The 19,286-nt window shown below is 61.0% G+C and overlaps 2 protein-coding genes across 4 annotated transcripts; one reads left to right on the forward strand and one right to left on the reverse strand.

The window, feature by feature from the left end:
- Positions 1–49: 49 nt before the first annotated feature.
- SPRN (shadow of prion protein) lies at positions 50–4,204 on the forward strand. Its single transcript, XM_045068523.1, has 2 exons — positions 50–382; positions 1,308–4,204. Exon 2 carries the CDS (start codon positions 1,323–1,325, stop codon positions 1,764–1,766), a length of 444 nt encoding a protein of 147 aa, XP_044924458.1. The 5' UTR covers positions 50–382; positions 1,308–1,322; the 3' UTR covers positions 1,767–4,204.
- On the reverse strand, positions 4,197–19,205 carry MTG1 (mitochondrial ribosome associated GTPase 1). 3 transcript variants are annotated; one of them, XM_045068520.1, is made up of 12 exons: positions 18,988–19,205; positions 17,736–17,800; positions 15,034–15,138; positions 14,850–14,915; positions 12,778–12,858; positions 12,205–12,261; positions 11,773–11,863; positions 10,365–10,426; positions 9,795–9,891; positions 9,473–9,554; positions 5,239–5,351; positions 4,197–4,853 (listed from the first exon to the last, which is right to left on the reverse strand). In XM_045068520.1, exons 1-12 carry the CDS (start codon positions 19,097–19,099, stop codon positions 4,720–4,722), a joined length of 1,065 nt encoding a protein of 354 aa, XP_044924455.1. In that variant the 5' UTR covers positions 19,100–19,205; the 3' UTR covers positions 4,197–4,719. The 3 variants fall into 3 exon arrangements, with proteins under 3 accessions (XP_044924455.1, XP_044924457.1, XP_044924456.1); XM_045068522.1 differs by lacking the exon at positions 14,850–14,915; XM_045068521.1 differs by lacking the exon at positions 14,850–14,915 and having other exon boundaries at positions 15,028–15,138.
- Positions 19,206–19,286: the final 81 nt, after the last annotated feature.

Raw genomic sequence — 19,286 nt, forward strand, 5'->3', positions numbered from 1 at the left:
TGCGAGGGAGGGGGGAGGAGGGGTGGCGTGAGGATGGGGGTTGCTGGGTGCAGGAGAATCGGGATGGGGTTTGTGCTCACTGGGTGGTGGGGACAGAGTGGCGCGGACGCGCGTGGAATCAGGAGGTGGGGTGGGGGCAGGAGTTGACGAGGATGAGGTGAGGCCGCGCGCTCCTCTCTGCCGGCCTCTTTCTCCGCCCTTCCCGTCTCCCGGGGGATGAGCCTCCGCGTCTGCCCGCCCCCATCCTAGGGCGGAGGCCTCGCGCACGGCCCAGACTCGGCGCTCGGGTGCGGGGTCTTCGCCGCCGCCCGCTCCCTCCCGCCCTGCCGCGGCCCCTGGGGCAGCCGCTCCGGCCCGCGGTTCCGACAGAAGCCCGCGGCGGGTAAGGCCGGGCGACGGGATCCGGGCGCACCGGAAGGCTGGGGCGGGCACCCGCGGGGGGGGGATGGAGGCGCCGCGTGATGATCGGAGGCCCCGGGAGGAGGGTCGAGCCGCTACCCGGGTCCCCCGCGCCGGGATTCGGCCCTGCGTCGCGTCCCGGTCCCCCGGCCCAGCGGCTCTGCCGAGCGGTCGGGGGTGGGGGGGTGGAGCGTGGTGCGGGGGCGGGGCGGGAGGGAACTGTGCCCTGGGTCCCGGCCTGCGGGGGCGGGGTCTGCCCTGTGTCGCGGCCGCGAGTCCCTGCGCCGGCCCGCGCCCGCGGTGAGGCCAGGACCCCCGCTCTGGGTCTGCGCGCTATGCGCGCTGCCCCCAAGGGCCGGAAGAGCCTGACAGAGGCTCACGCTTGGTCCTTTCTGCAGACGGTGATCTGGGTCCCTGGGGACCCTCGGTCCCTGAGACTGTGTCCTTCAAGTACATCCCCCACCTCAGTGTGGCCTCTTGTCCCAAGCCGTGGAGGTCGTCCCACGGCCTGGCCCCTCCCCCAGGCCTCAGCGCCCGACCGCAGGGAGTTCACCACCCTCCAGCCCCAGGCACAGAATAACCCCGAGGTGCTCAACCCTCTCACCCTCCGGGTCGCCCCTTCCTGGTTCCCGAACAAGACTCCCACCCTCGGTCGAGGCCTGAACGCCGCCCCTCCCAGCCCACCCTGGCCCTGAGCCAGTCGTCCGCCGGATGCTGAGGGCTCCCTGTACTGCCAAATGCCGAGTCTCCTGTCCCCAAGCCCTGGGCCCGCTGGTCCCCCAGCCCGTGTCCAGGCCCTGAGCCCTTGTCCCAAGCCCTGAGCCCGCTGGTCCCTAAGCCCCTGGGCCCAAGGCCCCTGGTTCCCTGATCCTCGCAGAAGCTGAGGTCCTTTCCCCGTTCTGCCGCAGGTTTGCTCCACAAAGATGAACTGGACGGCCGCGACGTGCTGGGCTCTGCTGCTAGCCGCCACCTTCCTCTGCGACAGCGGTGCGGCCAAGGGAGGCCGTGGAGGGGCTCGCGGCAGCGCCAGGGGAGGGTTGCGCGGAAGCGCGCGCGGGGCCCCGAGGGTGCGCGTGAGGCCGGTGCCCCGCTACGGAGGCTCCTCCCTGCGCGTGGCGGCAGCGGGGGCGGCGGCCGGGGCTGCCGGGGCGGCCGCGGGCCTGGCAGCGGGCTCCAGCTGGAGAAGAGCCCCGGGCCCGGGGGAACACGACCTGGAGGACGAGGACGCGGGACCAGGTGGCAACAGAACGGGCCAAGGCGTCTACAGCTACCGGGCATGGACTTCAGGCGCGGGGCCCACCAGCAGCCCCCACCTCTGCCTGCTGCTGGGCGGCGCTCTTGGCACCCTGGGGCTCCTGCGGCCCTAGGCCCTGCCGCGCTCCGGCAAGATCTGGCCCCCAACCAGTGCCCTCCGGCAGGCCTCTCCAACCTGCCCCAGAGACCTCCAGCTGCTGAGCACCCCCTTCCCACCGCTGCCCACTGCCTCTGAACCAGGGAGCCCAGTTCCACCTCTCACCCAGAGGCGGCCTCCTGCTCACAGCCCTCCACAGCCTCTGCAGCTTCCCCATTTCTCACCCTACCAGAGGCCCAGGGCCCATCAGCTCCAGGATGCCCCACCTACCACCAGGTCAGGGTCCTCCCCAGCCAGAAACGTGGTGCCTGTGCTGCCGTGACCAGCAGTCCAGCATCTCTCCCCAGCTGCCCAGAGAGATGTGCCAAACCAGGATGTTCAAGCCATCCCAGCTCCCCTGACCCCATCCTGGACCCTGGAGGGGTGTGGACAGTGCTGACCACCAAGCCAAGAGGTGGGCCCTGAGGACACTGTGGCCCTCCCCCACAGCAGCAGCCAGTACAGACTGAAGGCCTAGTGGCTCTGGGGAAGAAGAGGTTTCTCTCACAGGTTCTCGTGTGCCTACCACCTGTCCGCAAAAGGCAGTCTGGGGATTTCGGGGCCCACACGTGCCCATCATGGGTTTCTGGATAATGCCCAGGGCACCCCTGCCACAGCAGCTGCCCCAGAGCCTTGCCAGCCCACCCTTGGGCCCAGAGGCATGCTCCCTCCCTGGACACTCTCAAGACCATGGACCCATTGGGGCCACTGCTCCCACGTGGAACAAGTCACTCAACTCTTCTTGGGACCTATTTTAGGGGGAAAAAAACCACATTGTTTAACTTTCAAGAGCTTTTCCTTTTCTTTAAGGTTTAGGTTCACATTCTGGAATCAGTGCTCGCTGGTCCTCAGGGACCGCACGGCCGCTCCCACTGAAGAGCTCTCCCAGGACAGCCAGCCGTGTTTTGGGCAGATCAGCAGCAGGCAGCCCCCCCGGGGAAGGGGGGTGTGAATACGGCCGGCCCGATCTCATATCGGAACCAGCAACCAGCATGGCCACGAGGCAGGTCCCTGGAGGCGGACGGCGGCCAGGCCCAGCACCCGGCAGGCACAGCCAGTCGCGAGAGTGCTTGGGCTCAGCAAAGCAAGCCCCCCCCCGCCCGGAAGCCGAACCCCCGCCAACACCGAGCATCTGAGACCATGCTGGGGCCAGGACAGACTCCCCGAGAGGACTCTGAGGAAGCGCCAGGTGGGCCCAGCAAGGGTTTGCCTCTGGCGCCCCAGTACCCTCCGCAGAAAGCCGGTCCTTTGGTTCTCAGGCGCCCAGAGGCCCGTTTCCCTCAAGCCTCAGGCCTGGGTCCCGGTCCACAAGCCCTGGGGGTCTAGGCTCTTTACCACTTCCTCCACCCCATGTCCCACAGCAGGACAACCTCCCAGGCCTAGACCCTCTGGATCGCCCCGTCCTTCGGTGCTCACTGAAAGCCTCACCTGCCACTGGGCTGCCCCCCAGAATATGCCCTCACACCCGCCCCTGGACCATGGGGCCTTCGGACTCAGCTGACCGATGCCAGCACCTCCCATGGGGGAGGGGGCGGGAGGGCCTGCCCGCTCTGCTTTCCCGCAGCTGACACACAGGTCTGGTTAGGGTGAGGGTCTCCAAGCTACCAGCAGAACCCTGGACCAAGCATCGCTCTCCAAGGCCAGGACCCAGAGCTGCAGGACACAGCTCTGCCTGTACCCACAGCGCCAGCCTTCTGGGGGCACAGCAGGCCCCGACGCCACGCCATCCATTCTGGATCACACCTGCCGCGACCAAAGACCAGCACGGCGGAGCCCTGCCTGGGGCCTCAGGAGCCGTGCAACCAGCCTGCCGCCGCACCCTTTGGGCAGGACAGCCTTGCACAGGGACTCAGCTCTATCTGAGGGGCCAGGAGCGGGGGCCCAGTCAAGAGCTGGGACGCCGGAGTCAAGAGCTTCCACACCAGCCTGACTCCAGGAGTGTGTCTGGCATTCGGCACCGCCGCACACTGGCGTGCTTCCCGCGCTACTGGTCAGGGTTCCAGCGGGAAGCAGACAGTGCCCGGGGCCGGTCTCCTCAGGAGAGGCCAGTGTGTGCGCTCCGGGAGTGGACACCTGCAGGAGGGGAGGTGCCCCACAGACACTCTGGTGTTTCCAGGAAGGCCACACCCCCACGGGACACCAGGTCCGCCCGGCCCCCTCCTTCCTCTGCCCTTTGCTGGAATGCAGGCTGGTAGCTCCAGGTCCGTGGGGAAGAGTCCCACCGACCTGTTGGCTTGAAGGTGCTCGGAGGCAGCAGGAAAGCTCTCGAGTCTCCACCGACCACACCAGCGACCATCGCAGCCCGTACGCGGCTGGGGACAGACCGTCCGTGGGTTCTGCCACGGATCCTGGAACCTCTGTCCGTTTTGTGTGCACATTTTAGTCGTGTCGTGAAATAAACACTCTGTTGGCAAACAGACCCGTCTTTATTGCAGGACCCAGGGCGTTAGGAGGACCTAACACGAGAGCCCCGACAGCATGGCTCACATCCTGACTGCTCTGGCTGAGACACGGGCCTTAACGCGTGGGCCCACGGTGCTACTGCGCACAACAGACGCGCCGCCAGCAGAGACAGGCCTTCTAAAACATTTAACTGCAGACTGCACTTTCAGCTCCGGAGAAAACGTCAGCTTCTCCCTAAGAGATACTCAGCAGGTGTGCGCCGCACAGGGACAGCTCCGGCATGTCAGCAGTCCCAATGTCCAGACCCTGGGCACCGTGCCCTGTGACCAGCAGCTGGCCAGACTGTGCGGTGGCAGCAGGTACAGGCTCCTTCCTAGAGACAAGACCCGAGTACCGTACGGGGACCAGCATGGAGATTCTAGGAAAGGGAGTCCCAGCGTCAGCTTCTTGGGTGTGAGGGCCTGGGATATCCCAATCTCCGGTGTCGAGGGCCAGGCTGGGGTGAGGCCCCTGCCAGCTGGACCCACTCAGGGGGCTGCCAAGGGGAGGCTCTGCAGGACATCCCTGTCCAGCATCACTGGGCCGAGCAGCCCGCTGCGGAAGGTCCGGAGGAAGTCTCGGGCTGCCGCGGGGTAGTTGGGCTGGATGACGTTCACGTCCCCTGGGGGAAACAAGACGGTCTGGGAAGGAAGGCCCCTCTGTGCAGGGCAGGCCCGGGATTCAGACGCACCCCTCCCTGCCCATCCTCAGGGACTGGCGGTGGGAACCGGTGGAGCTTGGGCCCCAGGGCATATTCAGAAAGAAACCGGAGTCCGGGCCATGGCACCCGGACCTCAGAGGCTCCCAAGGGGTAGGACACAGGATGTACCCAGCACGAGGCAGGGCCACTCTGCCCTCCTCTCCAGGCTGGACCCCGAGCCCCACCCTTGCAGCACCTCGGTTTCCAAAACAGCCACGTGTGCCCGCCATGCCCTCCCCAAGAGCCGCAGCCGCTCCACAGGCTGGTTGTCCACGCCCAGCCTGGGGCTGAGGCCTCCACATCTCACCTGTGCCTGTGAACACCTTCACCTTCTGCGTCTTTCCCAGCCTCACAGCCACCCGCTTCAGCACACTGGTGATGTCATCACAGGCCCCGTCCAGGCCGTAGTGCTGCACGTACCTACACACACACCCACAGTCAGGGAGGGACGGCCAGAGCTGATCTGTGCTGGGCCATGCCCAGCTCTAGCAAAGACCCCTCCCACGGTCCCCACCCTTGGCCGGCCATGGCCAGGTGCCCTGAGGCCAGCTTCCCTGCAGGAGCCCGTGGCTGCAACATCCACCCCATTCCTAAGCAGGCCCGGGGCCTGGAGCCCTGGGTCAGCATGGCCAACCACCAGAGGCAGCCGCATGAGGTCAGGAGCACCAGGGTCACCAGCACTCTCTCCAGTCGAGAAGGAAGAGGTGTGCCTGGCGTTTTTGGCAGCCTGCGGACCAGCAGACAGCGCCCACCACTTCTGAGAACCGCCCAGTGGCCCCCGTGAGCTCCCTGTCCCACACAACTCCGGCTCTGGGCCCGATGCGGGAGGCCAGCATGGGGCCGGCACGGCCTACCCTGAAGGGCTGAAGGAGAAAAACCTCACCCACAGCCAAGCACCTGCCGAACCCCAGGGTCCGGGAAACTCTAGCCTGGACGGCCCCACAGGCAGAGGAGACAGTGGATCTGCCCCACGGTCCGCAGTGGGGAGCGGGGCTCAGGCACGAGCAAAGTAAGACACAGACCCAGCCCCCATGTGGGCATCAGAGTGTCCATCTCAGAGGGGGTCTGAACCCTGAGAACACAGGTCCCAAGTCCAGCTTCGGAGGGCGGCAGCCCCACAAGGCCTTCTGTCCTGACGATCTTGAGAGCCGTCCCCGGAAAGCTCTCTCACTAACACAGCCGGGCGTGGCCACCCGCAGGGACTCTGGAAATGCTCTAGAAACGCTGCAGGACTGCAGATGCCCAAACAGACTCCCACACAAATGAGGCAAAAAAATTAATTTGAAATTCTACCTCCATGCAAAAGAGAGTAACAGGAACTGGATTTACCTCCCCTGAAAACAACCAAAGACACACAAAACGGTTTTTCAAAAGCACCAGACATCAAGCTATGAACATAAACAGGGACCCGGCGCTGTCCTGCTTGGCACCTCAGGACCCCACGGGGCCCAGGGGGCTGCTGGAGCACAGACGCCACCAGCAGAACCAGAGAGAGCAGAGCTGCCCGCAGAGGGAGTGCCGAATTCCGCCAGCCTCCGTATTTAGCAGATGAGGGCTCAGCGCACGTGAGAAAGGGAATCCTCCGAAGCCAGAGGCCGGGCGAGACCCCCAGCAGGGCAGAGGGACACTGGCCCACGCTCACAGAGCCAGGAGCAGGTGGAGGGGACACAGGGCAGGGGAGGGCCCCGTCCCACGCAGGGCAATGGCTCCAGACCCACAGGCCTGGAAGGAACTGCTTCCGGACAATCGTCCCAAGCGAAACTCAAGGATTCGTGCAGAACTGGTAGACGCCCGTCACCCAAAGAGACCGAAGTCCAAACGCCCAGCAGCCAGGCGTCCACCACGACGCACGGACAGTGGGGAACAGACTCATCATGAGGAGAAAAGCCGAAACCGCCCCAGACGTCAGGGTTAGCAGAGACGGCAGAGCGGTTTGTGTGACCACGGTCCACGTGTCACGAACTCAAGAACACAAACCATGTGACACGCGCTGTGAGACACACACTGGGGGCGTGAGCAGTGGGTCAGACATGCAGGGGCACAGGCGCGTGGCCAACCCACGGGCACCAAGTCCTGACGACAGGAGAAGGCAGACGCTGAAATCACAGGAAGAAACGGTGGTCGAAAATCCGAGAAAAGCTACAAAGCCACAGATCCGAGAGCACCACAAACTCTCAGCTCAAGAAAGGAGAAGAAAGCCGCGGTCATAAGACCAGCTATTGGAACAGAGACAGACATGACCCGCTACTCATCAGAAACAGGGGTGAGAATGGGGTGGGCCAACCTCTTTCCAGTCCTGGAAACAGCTGTCCATCGAGCCTATCACGCTCAGTGCAAGTATCTTTCCAAAATGAATGTGAAAGAAAGACGTCTCTGAACAACCAAAATCTGACCGTTCAGCAGCAGCACAGGCGCTGCAAGAGGCTGACGGGAAACCCTCCGACCTACACCAGGCAGCGTGTGGCACCGCGAAACACCAAGCATCGGATCAACAGCTAAGGTCTGTTTCTTAGGCTTGAAGTCTCCGTAAAAGCCAGACGGTGCAGCTCAGGGTGACAAGACACATCCCAGTAGGACACAACAGCAAAAGCCCACAGATCCAGCGAGGAACGGAGACGCGCCGGCGTACGGAGCCTGCACTCGAGACACACTCTGGTGTCGCTCAGAGCTGCTCCTCAAACACCCGGGCAACCCCTCCAGGAGTTACAGGCGACAGGCTGACGGAGGGGACAGAGGGACATGGTAACGTCCAATGCATCCAAGAGAGGGCAGAGGGAGGGAGAGAGGCAGAGGATGCCCAGCAAGGGGACAGGCAAAGACGGACAGACGGAACAGACAGCGAGACAAGAGATTTGGGTTTTTTTAAGATTTTATTTATTTGAGGGGCACTTGGGTGGCTCAGTCATCAGGAGTCTGCCTTCATCTCAGGTCATGATCCCAGGATTCTGGGATCGAGCCCCGCATCAGGCTCCCTGCTTGGTGGGAGCCTGCTTCTCTCTCCCTCTGCCCGTTTGTATTCCCGCTCTCACTGTCTGTCATAAATAAATAAAATCTTTTTTTAAAAATAAAAGGTTTTATTTATTTGAGAGAGTGTGAAAGAGAGCAAAGCAGTGGGAGCAGCAGCAGAAACAGAGGCGGAAGCAGGCCTCCCGCCGAGCAGGGAGCCCCATGCAGGGCTCGATCCCAGGACCCCGGGATCATGATCTGAGCCAAAACCAGATGCTTAACAACTGAGCCACCAGGTGCCCCTATAAGATGACAAGTTTAACCCGACAACAATAATCACATTACATGTGAACAGTGCAAAGACTTAAAATGAAAAACAGGGGGCGCCTGGGTGGCTCAGTGGGTGAAGCCTCTGCCTTCGGCTCAGGTCATGATCCCAGGGTCCTGGGATCGAGCCCCACGTCGGGCTCTCGGCTCAGCAGGGAGCCTGCTTCCCCCTCTCTCTGCCTGCCTCTCTGCCTACTTGTGATCTCTGCCTGTCAAATAAATAAATAAAATCTTTAAAAAATAAATAAATAAATAAAATGAAAAACAGAAATGGTCAGACTGGAGAAGAAACTAGCCCTCACTGTACGCAACCTGCGAGAAACACGTTTTTAACATAAAGACACAATTAAAGCAAAAAGTGAGAGAAGAAAAGGCCACCACGTTGACACCAAGAGTGGCCACCGCGTCCTTGCCAGACGAGGCAGATGTCCGAGCAGCGAGAACTGCCAGGACCAAGGCGGCCCTTCTGAGCGACGAGGGCATCAAATCAGGGACACGAAGACCCGCAGACCGTCCCCTGCACCTCCCGGCACAGCCTCGGAGTGCGTGAAGCAAACACACAGATCCGCAAGGACAGACAGACCAGCCACAGGCAGAGACTTCAGTACCGTCTCGCAGCACCTGGTGGCAGAAACAGAAGAAAGCCGGCAAGGCAGAAAGAGGGAAACAGGAAAGACCGAACAGTAACCAATGAACTAGAAGACAGAAAGACAATGGAGAAAGTCACTGTGACCGAAAGCTCTTGGTAGAAATCAGTAGAACTGACAAGCGTCCGGGGCACTGAGGTCCTCAACGCGACACAGGACGTGCGGGAACTCCCCGCTCCCCGCACACTCCCCGCACACTCCCCGCAAGAACAAACGGGTGCGTCCGTCTGTACCACAGAACACGGTGTGGCGGCCGCCAGGAAGGAGTGACACGCCACACAACACGGAGCAGTCTGGGAGCTATCTTGTCAAGCGCAGGGAACCACACCATGGGACTCTATTCCTAGGACATTCGAGGACAGTACAGAAGGCAGATGGCCGCCAGCTGTGGCACCGGGGTCAGGAGACCGTCTATAAAATGGGAGCAGGAGGGTAGGGAGGAGCCGTCCCCAAAGAGCGCAAGAAATTGGGGGTTTTCTTGACTGTGTAAGAGTCAAGCGTGTCACACTGCACAGAACGTGCGGAGTTTACCTAAGAACACGTGAATGCTGCTGTTTTCCTTAATGATGTCTGTCCAGGATGAGACAGGACGGCCCGCCCAGCCCCCGACCCCGCACTCACCCAAAGAGCCGGTGCCTGTTGAGGGTGTAGAGAAGGTAGTCGGCCAGGGTCTCCTCCCCCACCAGGTGGTCCAGCACGGTTCCTGGAACCAGGAGGCCAGGCTGAGCCCCACACATGCGCCCGGCATCGGCACTCAAGCGACCCCTCCCTGCTCAGCCTGAGACACTGCGGCTCCCAGCAGCCCTGCCTCGGCGGTAAGCTCTCCAGGCCTCGTTCTGCAGGGTGAGCGCAGGGGCTGGCCCGCCTCAGCTGGCCCACTTAGAGCAGGCCCAACCCATCAGGCCCGGCGGCAGGAGGGGGCGCTAAGGGGGCCCTGACTCACCGCACAGGGCCAGCTTCAGGCCCATCTCCACACTTTCAATCCGTGGGGACAGCACCCCAGGAGTGTCCAGCAGGAACATCAGTGGCCGGTCACACACCTGTAGACAGAGGGCAGTCAGGCCAGCCGCCCCCTCCAGGTGCTCTGCTGGGTGGCCCCCAGAGGCAGGCTGCTAGGTTCTGAGGCTCTGAGGAGGTTCTGGGGCCCCGTCCCAAAGGGTTCGTGCTCTTCAGGAAGCTCTCCGCTTCCCCACACCATCAGTTCCCACTGAGTTTGGGATATAAATCTGGGCCTCGGGTTCTCCTCCCAGGGCATAAAGGGCGCATGTGGACAGGCTGAGCTACCCGGGGAGAACAGGCCACCGAGTGACCTTGGGCAGGTGCTCAGCTCCCTCCTCCATGAAATGGGGGTGACAGCGTGCCCTCCCCCGGGTTTGATGTAAGGGCCCCCAGTGTGTGGCACATGGCGAGCACTCGGGGGGCACACAGTGGAGAAGACAGGCCACCCCACAGCCCTCGGGAAGCACCAGGCATGTGCGTGCGGCACTCGAGACCCTGCAGCCGAGCCCCCTACCTGAATTCTGGACATCACAGCTCTGGTGATCCCGGGCTCACCGCCGACCCTGGTAGCTTTTCCTGCAGGATGGAAACAGGCCGTCAAAGGTAGCCACACACAAGGCCTGGCACAGAGGCTACAGGGTAAGAAATGATACACACAGAACCCTACGAAGGCCCACAGGGACTTGGGCTCGAGTCAACTCCAAACCCGCTCACAGCAGTGACTCTTCCACCAAAACTTCTTCCCAACACCTGCCCAGGGACCAGCAGGCAAGCACCTGACCATGAAGGTCCCAAAAGAGCTCTCGTGGTAGCACGCCAGCTGCTGCCTCCAGGACCTGACCCCATGCCTGATACCAACCCTGCACCCTGCAAGTCCGTCCCCACAGTGCTGCCCGCAACAGGCCTGTGAGCTGAGTTCCTGTCCAAGGGGCCCAGACAGCTCCAGAGTAAAGAGATCCACCTGTCTGCCAGGCGTGCGTGGAAAAGCAATTGTGGTCCAGAAACCCAACAGAGTATGACTCAGCCTTGGAAAGAAGGCAGTCCTGCAGCAGCCGCAGGACGGACCCGAGGACATTACGCTGACCACTAGCGCTGACTGCACACATGTGAGGTCCAGAGAGAAAGAACATTACTGGTGCCCAGGGCTGGTTAGGGTTTGTTTAAAGCCGTCCAGCTGGAGACAATGGAAAAGCCTAGAATAGTGGGATGGACGGACAGCACTGAATATACTTCATGCCACAGCATTTTTAAAAAGCTGTAATTTTAAAAAAATAAACTTAAAAGAACAGACGGTTTGCCGAGTCTACAATGAGGACCAAAAATGCCACCTGCAGACTCGCAGTTCAGCTGCACCGGGCTGGGGTCTGCGTACGGCAGCCCGCTCATCACGGCTCTGGAGAACAAGGCTAGCACGGCTTTGGCGCGAACCCTGAAAACCCTGAGTGCCACAGAAGCACGGCGGGCAGGCGAGCGTAATGGGCGCGTCTGCGCAACCCTGACACCGGGCGAGCACAGTCGGGAGGTGCCCAGGAGCTCCCGGAGGCCATTCCCAAGCCGGGAGGAGGCAGATTTCCAGCTGGAGAGGGGGCCCTCACCAAATGTCTCCTGCCTGACATCAGGTCCCACGTGTGCAGTGGCGGCCTGAGACCTCGGTGAGGACAAGACCGCCGCAGAGCAGAGAAGTCATCCCCGCGTCAAACACCAACATCCCACGTTCAGGAAAGAAAATACATTCAGTATAAAACGGGTAAGGATGACTCTGTGTCACCCCTTAACCTCACATCGGACACTTCAGTGGGTCCTTTCAGGGCAGAGACAACCCCGAGGGGCCGTAAGGCTCCGGCTATGGCCGTGTTGTCTGTTGTCAGGACTGAGACAACTGCTCACGGGGAGATGAAGGGCCACAGCAGCAAAGAAAGGACCTTTCCCGAGGTGCTGTCTCCTGAGTGCGTTGATGAGTGAGGACTTGCCCACGTTGGGGATCCCAATCACCATGGCACAGTACTCCAGGTTCTGCCAAGGCACAAGAGCAGGGAGTCAGGGGTCTACCCAGACCACCCACGGCCTCCTGTGGCCCATGCTGGGGAACCCACAAGCCGAGGTTTGTGATCAGAGGGAGGAAGACCAGGGTGGAGGCCCCGCCTGGCTCAGCAGGGCCACCCCACCCTTCCTGCCTCGAGAAAAAGAACACGCAGGGCAGCTGCCCCTGACCCCCAGGCACCTGCAGCAGCAGAGAGAGAACGCCAAGGGGTCGTGGCCCAGCACAAGGACTGCTCAGCCGCTGCTAGCCACTGAGCCTTGACCCCTCAGCAGGAGGCACCAGCCCACGGCCAGCCCGGGCGCCACAAACCAACCTCTCCTCGATGATAGCGGTAGCTGCCCTCAACCAGTCCTCTGACCAGCGGTATGACCTGCAAAGCACAAACAGCAGACACTGGCCTTTTCTGGACTTCCGGGGTGGCGTCTGCCCAGGTCCAGCATCCAGGAAGCAGGGCTGTCCCCATCAGGATTTAGAGTGTGCTGGGGCCCGGAGATGGGGGGAGGCGGTGACCTGTGGCCCATCCTGTCCCTCCACCATCAGTGAGTGGGTCCGTCCCCCAGAGGGCGACAGCTCTGACTGCAGCCACTCCAGCCACGCCGCCTATCAGCCAGTGAAATGATCCTCCAAATACGGCTGCAGACACGAGGCCCCAGACCCTCCAGAAGCCTGTGGGAGCCACAGCCCCAAGTGCACGCAACAGCCCACTGCACTCCTCAGACCGTCACAGGCTGCCCAGAGCCCACTTGCTCTCACCCAGAGAGGAGCGTGCCCCTGGGCCCCCAGCAAACCCTGGACTGTCTCGAAATTCTGCTTCTTATAATAACATGAGCTGTGGGATTTCTTCAACGTATCTAAGCGAACGCACTGGGTGTGAAACAGTGTGTACCTGCTTGATGTTCTCCTCCTTCACGCAGTTGGTGAAAACAACATTTTTTAGGCCTTCTCCTTCTAAGTGTTGTATGATTTTCTGAAAGAGAATATTTCCATTTCATACAGTCAATGCAAAGACGGGTGGTATACTGTGCTAAAATCCAAGGATCTGAGACTGACCCCACCCCCACCCCCACCACAGGCCAGGCTGTTCCCTGGCTTGGAGCCACCCCAGCAGGGTCTGGAGATGAGGCAGGCTGCGGGGGGGCAGCGGTGCAGGCGCGGGGGCCCCTGGGAGGGGGAGTGAGGGTTAGGGTTAGGGTTCGGAGGCCCTGGGAGGGCAGGAGGGACGTGTCCCAGTCAGGGGCCTTGTACTCCAGGCTCCAGCGGGGACGAGGGTTCAGCACAGACGTCACCTGCCTCTCGGGACTCAGGACCTCCGTGTGCAAGGGGCCACTTCCAGCAGCAAATAGCCTGTTACACCCGAGTGTTCTACCCAGCCCCCCTGTAAACTGAGGCATGACCCAAATCCAATCACAGAACATATCTGATGTTCTAAAAGCCCAAAGGTAACCTAAGGTTAATACGAAGTTACCAGTCTCAGCATTAAGCAAAAGCAGTGTAGGAACCCTGGTTTTTAAACCAGTATGAGGACGTTCGATCAGCTACCGACCTAAACATATGGTTGATGCCTAAATGAACAAAAGGTCACTCACTTGTTCGGGTTTATATTTTAGTTATTTGTTGGGTGATGCAGGTTAAGAGACAGGCCACAGCAGACACATCTGAAGCCACGCTTTGAAGTACATAAATTCACAACGGTGCTGACCCAGCACTCAAGGTCGACACGAGGGGCGTCCACTCGGGGCTCCACCCCTCCTCTCCAGGACCTCTGCCATAGTAGCACCTAAGAACAGCTCCCAGCCTGGGGAGACCCACTGTGGTCTTACAGTAGGTCACATCAGTGCCCAGCACTCTACAAAAATTAGCATTTAAGGGCAGAAGCAATCACTGATTAAGACTCAAACCTCAACCAATAAAAGCAAAGCTTGTGATTAAATGACTACATGTGCACATGTACTGAGACCCACAGACACCCAGCTCCTGGAGGGCCTGAGCTGCCCGATCTGCACAGCGGGAAGGCTTGAAATGACCCCAGCTGCTTGCACCTGGCTGAGGGGTCGCTGCTGCTTGGATTTTCAACGAACAGAACTCTGGTGGCTTCCGTGTTGGATGTCTCCCTGGAAACCTTGACACAGAGTCTTGTGGCTGGGGCTTACGTGACTCAAACATGCCACGATCAACGAGGAAACCTGAACCAAGGGGCGCCTGGGGGTCTCGGTCTGTTGAGCGTCTGACTCTTGGTTTTGGCTCAGGTCATGATCTCAGGGTCCTGGGATCGAGTCCCTCATCGGCTTCTTCCTCAATGGGAAACCTGCTTCTCCCTCTGCTTCTCCACCCCCAATCCCGCTTGTGACCTCTGTCTCTCTCAAATAAGTAAACAAAAGGAAAGAAAAAAGAAACAATCCTTTTTAAAAACAAGAAAAGAAACCTAAATGACATTCTGGAAACAAAGAGCGAACTGCACCACTGACACCCTGACAGCAGCCGGGCTGCAACCCACAAGGCTTTGGTGCAGCCCTTTGGGCAGGAAGGGCAGAGGAGAGCGCTTGAAAACATGTCCAGACCTCCATGTTTCTGAACTTCTGCAACGCATGGAAAAGCCCTGTCCTCGGTCACCTGGTGCCTCGTGTCCCGATCCTGCCTTTGAAGAAGTTCCTTGGGGCCTCCCCACGCTTCTAGTTTCCAACTCAGTGGCTATGCGGGGCTGGCCGGCTGGTGCGGGTGCCTGGGTCAAGCGTGGCCGTCACGGGAGACCTCTAGGTCAGTACCTGTGGCCTGAGCCTGTGGCCACTGGCCTCACACAGCCACTGAAATGTAGCTCACCAAAACGATGTAAACTGTGAACGTCGCGGCTGCAACAGGAGCCACATGTCAAGTGCTCCCTGCCAGACGGGCCAGAGGCCACACGGTGGGCCGCGGGACTCCAGCCCCACAGCCTGGCCATGTCCCATGGGAGAGGCTCACCTTGGTCTTTTGGACCGTAGACATAGAGGGAGGCTCGTCATTCTGAGAAATCGCGTGCGAATACCTCTGCAAACAAAGTGCTGTTTGCCGAAGCAAGCCCGTCCGGGGGAACCAACCCCGCATGCGTCTGCAATCCCAGACGCGGGAGCCCTGACGCGGACCACGCCCTGACGGGCACCTTCACCTGCTGCTGCTTCAGATCTGCCAAGTCCATTTTGTTGAGGACCAGCACGTGCGGCTTAAGCCCAAGAGTCTCCTGAAACAGAGGATTGCGGCCTGAAAGTGGAATGTGCGGAAATTAAGGAGAAACCCCGTCAGTGCTGTCCCGGCCCGTGGACTGACCTCGTCCACCGCGCCACCCAACTGACGCCACCTTCAGAAGGAAATCTGTAGAAGGGACTGAGCAGAGCAGGAAGCCCGGTCTCAGCCCGGCCAGCCAGCCCAGCCCCACACTCCTCACACTCCCCGCCGGCTGGGGAGAAGGACACCTCGTCGCCGCCACGGTCCCACAGCAGACATGCAGGACAGCGGCTCCCGCGCACCTTCCCAAACAGGAACGACAGGGCAGACAGAAGGCAAAGCTCAGTGGGAGGCTTCAGAACTGGCTCTTTGTTCAGCTGCCAAGGTGCAGGAGTCCAGAATGAATGACGTGACCGCCCTACGGTGCGGCCAGTACTGCCCTAACCAGTCTATGTCCCACCACTGCCACCCTCTGGTGACCGCCAAGGAGATGAGGGTCCCCCGTGGAAACCATCCCTGAAGGTTCTGCCTCCTCGCCAGCACTGTCGGGCCCTTCCGCCCTCAGCCAGGGACCCTTAGGGAATCAGGACAGGTCCCACCTCATGGGACCCGAACACGGGCAGAAGGATGGCCCCTAGTTATCCTCTGAACACTAAGCCACTACCGCTGCTCCGTCTCCTACTGAGTCCCCAAGGCCTCCAGCACACCCTGGGTCTGGACACCTGTTAAGGGCTGTACCCTCACCCACACAAAAGGACTTTCCACAAATCTCACTTTTCGCTCAAGGGTTAAGCAATACCAAAAGCCCAGACTCCATCCCAGGATCCCTAACGCAGCCTAGGTCTCCTTACCATGTCCTGGGGAAAAAGACAGAGGTCTAGAAACCAAAAGGACAGATGTCCACTCACTGCACAATAACAACTATAGCTTTGCTGTTTTTGCTAATCAAACACAGGACTGCCCAGCATGGACTATCCTATAAACTGACATAGTTAGCCTACAGTAAATAAACTTGACATCTTGTTACACAAGTTCCAGAGTCTGAAATAGTGAACACGGTCCCTCATCTGACATCCCTGGGCTGGTAACAACTCTCACAGCAACACCTTCATCACATAAAGAGAATCCAGACACACTCAAATACAAGAAAAACAAGGTCTGAAAAGTACATTCGTTACTGAACAAGATCACTGGATCTTGCCAATGCACACCTCAGGCCCGGAGGAAAACCCCACTGGCCAGCACGCTTACGTGAAGCTTGCATACCTCACCTAGAGAACCCACTGCTGGACTGGACTGGAAGGTCTGGGTGTGCCAGGCAGAGGTCAGAGCAAAGATGCTGCCCTACACACCAATGCAGAGTGTCAAAAGACACAGGCCTGGACCCCACGCCAGAGACGCTGGTTAACTGGTCTGGAAAGGGGCCCAGACCAGGATTTTTTAAAGCCTGCTGGAGAAACCCTAGTGTGTAATAAGAGCGGAGAGCCACTGCTTCAAGTGCCAGTAACTGAGAGGCGAGGGCACCAGCCTGGTACAGCAGACCAGAGCAGAGACCAGAAGAGGAGGTAGACACAGACCAGGTAACATCAGGAATGCCTCCTGCTGCCTGAGCGCCACGCAACCCAGGACGAAGGGTCCTGGGTCCTCTTCCCACTAGGGTGCCGCACCCAGGTCTGGGAGAGTTGGGAGCAAGAGGGCTCACGACAGAAGCAACTCCGTGACACCAGCTGCATGTCCTATAATTCCACTCAACTCTAACACGATCTACATGGATAAAGAGTCAGATCCCACAGGCTAAGGGCTCAGTCCCCACATGCCCCCAAGGTACCTACCACAGTCCAGGCCATCACTTGTGCTTCTGACCCACGACCCCTCCTTGGATTCAGTGAGTTTGCCAGAGTGGCCCATGAAACTCAGAGAAAACTTTACATACGAGATTCCTGGCTCGTTATAAAATGACGACTCAGGAATAGCCAGATTCGGCCACATTCGTACAAGTGCTGTGTAGGATGGAGCACAGAGTCTCCGTGCTCTTCCTGTGCCCCTCGGGCTCAGTCAGTTAAGCATCCAACTCTCGATTTCAGCTCAGGTCCTGAGATCAAGCCCCCTATCAGGCTCAGCACTGAGTGCAGAGGCGGCTTGAAATTCCCTCTCCCTCTCCCGCTCCCAGCCCTGTACCTGCTTGTGTGCCACACCCCCCTTCTAAATAAAATCTTTTTTTTTTTTTTTTAATAATAAACATGCCCCTCTTCCTCTATATCCATGTTTGCCAACCCAGAAGATCTCCAAACCTTGTCTTTTTAGGTCTTAATTGAGGCTTCATTATACAGGGCTGATTAATTAAATCATTGGCCATCAAAATCAATCCAACCTCCAGCCCCACACCCTCCCAAAGGTCAGTGGGTCCAGGGGGTGGAACCAAAATCTCCACTCCTCCGACCGCAGGACTGTTCCACCGGCAACCAACCCTCAAACCTAGGTGACTTAGTGGCTTTCCAAGTCACCCCATCGACAGACACCTTTATCTGGCTCATCACCTGGGAAATACCCAGGGCTTTAAGAGCTCTGTGCCAGGAACAGGGACAAAGACCCAACATACACATATTTCTTTTTACACGTCACAGGATCACAACCACGGAAGGATATCCGGGCGTCATGGACCTCGATGATACAGTCCACCAGCTTCAGGCTGCTCTGCATCTTCTTCAGCCCTGGAAAACAGAAGAAACCTAATGGGTTTAAACAGGACAGGTTTACGGGGCACGTGGTGGCTCCGTGGGTTGAGCGACTGCCATCGGCTCAGGTCATGATCCCGGAGTCCCAGGATCGAGTCCCGCATCGGGCTCCCAGCCCCATGGGGAGTGTGCTTCTCCCTCGGACCTTCTCCCGCTCACGCTCTCTCTCACTCTCTCAAATAAATAAACAAAATCTTTAAAAAACAATAATAAACAGGATAGCTTTAATGACCCGCCACCACAAACCATCTGCGGGACCTGCCCGACAGGTGCCCGCTGAGCGCCTCCTTCCCGTTCACAGCGGGGCCTCCGGAAAGGGACAGGCCAGCCAGAGGGGCAGCAGCGCGTCCGGGCCCCACTCCCGGGGCAGTTAACCCCCGCGGGGCCGGTCTCAGCTACCGAAGCGGCGCCCCCGCCCCCGCGACGCGCTGGGCCCTCCACGCTGCACCGAGGAGCTGCTGCCCAGCGACCCCGCGGCCCCCCGCCCCCGCCCAGGGGCCCCCACGGAAAGCAGCAGCGACCGCACCGCTCACGGCTCAGGCCCCTCACGCCGCCTCGCCGGGGCCCCGAGGGCGCCCTGGAGCACCGCACAGCCCCACCCGCGCGCACCGCGGGAGCCGGAGCCGGAGCCGGAGCCCGCCGCGGGACACGGACGTGCGCGGCCCCGGCCCCGCGCCCCGCCGGCCCCGAGCGCGAAGGGAGCGGCGCAGGAGCGGCCACCGCGGCCGGACGCCGAGCGCTCCCCGACCGGCCGGTAGACCAGGAAGCGCCTCCTCGGGCGGTCTGGCGGGGCAGCGAGGCCCCTGCGCGGTACACGTGCTGCGGGGACCACGCGGCTCGGAGAGGACCCGCCGCGGCCACGGCGCCTCGTCCCCAACGTCCGAGCCGGGACGCGTCCCCGGGTGGCGGCGGGAAATACGGCGGCGAAGGGACCTGCGGGGACCCGGGCCACCCCAGGGCACCCTGCCGTGCCCCGCCGCCGCCCGCCCCACGCGCCGTCAGCCCGCCGAGCCAACGCGGCCGGGGACGCGGGGGCCGGACGCCGGGGCCGGACACGCCGGGGCCGGGGACGCCGGGGCCGGACACGCCGGGGCCGGGGACGCCGGGGCCGGACGCCGGGGGCGCACTCGCGGGCAGACGGACCCCGCGCCGCCCCGCCTCACCCTTGGCCATGTGTCCCGGGAACCAGCGCGCCACGTCCCGACCGCGCAGGGGGAAGCTCTCCCGCCAGGCGGCCCCCGCGGCGCCGCAGAGCGCGTGCAAGGCCACCCGCATGGCGCCGCGTCCCAGGCACAGCGCGGCGCGGGGGGACCGCTCCCGCGACGGACCGGCCCGCCCGCCCCGCGACCCGGCCCTGCAGTTCCGGCGCTTCAGGGGCGGCTCAGCGACTCGCGCCGGAGCACTACGGTGTGCTTGGGCGGCGCCTGGAGCGGGGGGCGGGCCGCGGGGCGGAGCGCGGGGG

This window comes from Mustela putorius, unplaced genomic scaffold, assembly GCF_011764305.1.
Source record: "Mustela putorius furo isolate JIRA1106 unplaced genomic scaffold, ASM1176430v1.1 tig00003909_pilon_pilon_pilon, whole genome shotgun sequence".
In the NCBI taxonomy this organism is placed as follows: Eukaryota; Metazoa; Chordata; class Mammalia; order Carnivora; family Mustelidae; genus Mustela; species Mustela putorius.

Coding starts and splice junctions, on each gene's coding strand:
- SPRN (XM_045068523.1), top strand. CDS start 1,323: ATGAACTGGACGGCCGCGACGTGCTGGGCTCTGCTGCTAGCCGCCACC.
- MTG1 (XM_045068520.1), bottom strand. CDS start 19,099: ATGCGGGTGGCCTTGCACGCGCTCTGCGGCGCCGCGGGGGCCGCCTGG. Junction 12,262..12,777: donor AGGAGGAGAACATCAAGCAG/GTACACACTGTT, acceptor TGTGCTTTGCAG/GTCATACCGCTGGTCAGAGG. Junction 9,555..9,794: donor CCTGAAGCTGGCCCTGTGCG/GTGAGTCAGGGC, acceptor TCCTGGTTCCAG/GAACCGTGCTGGACCACCTG.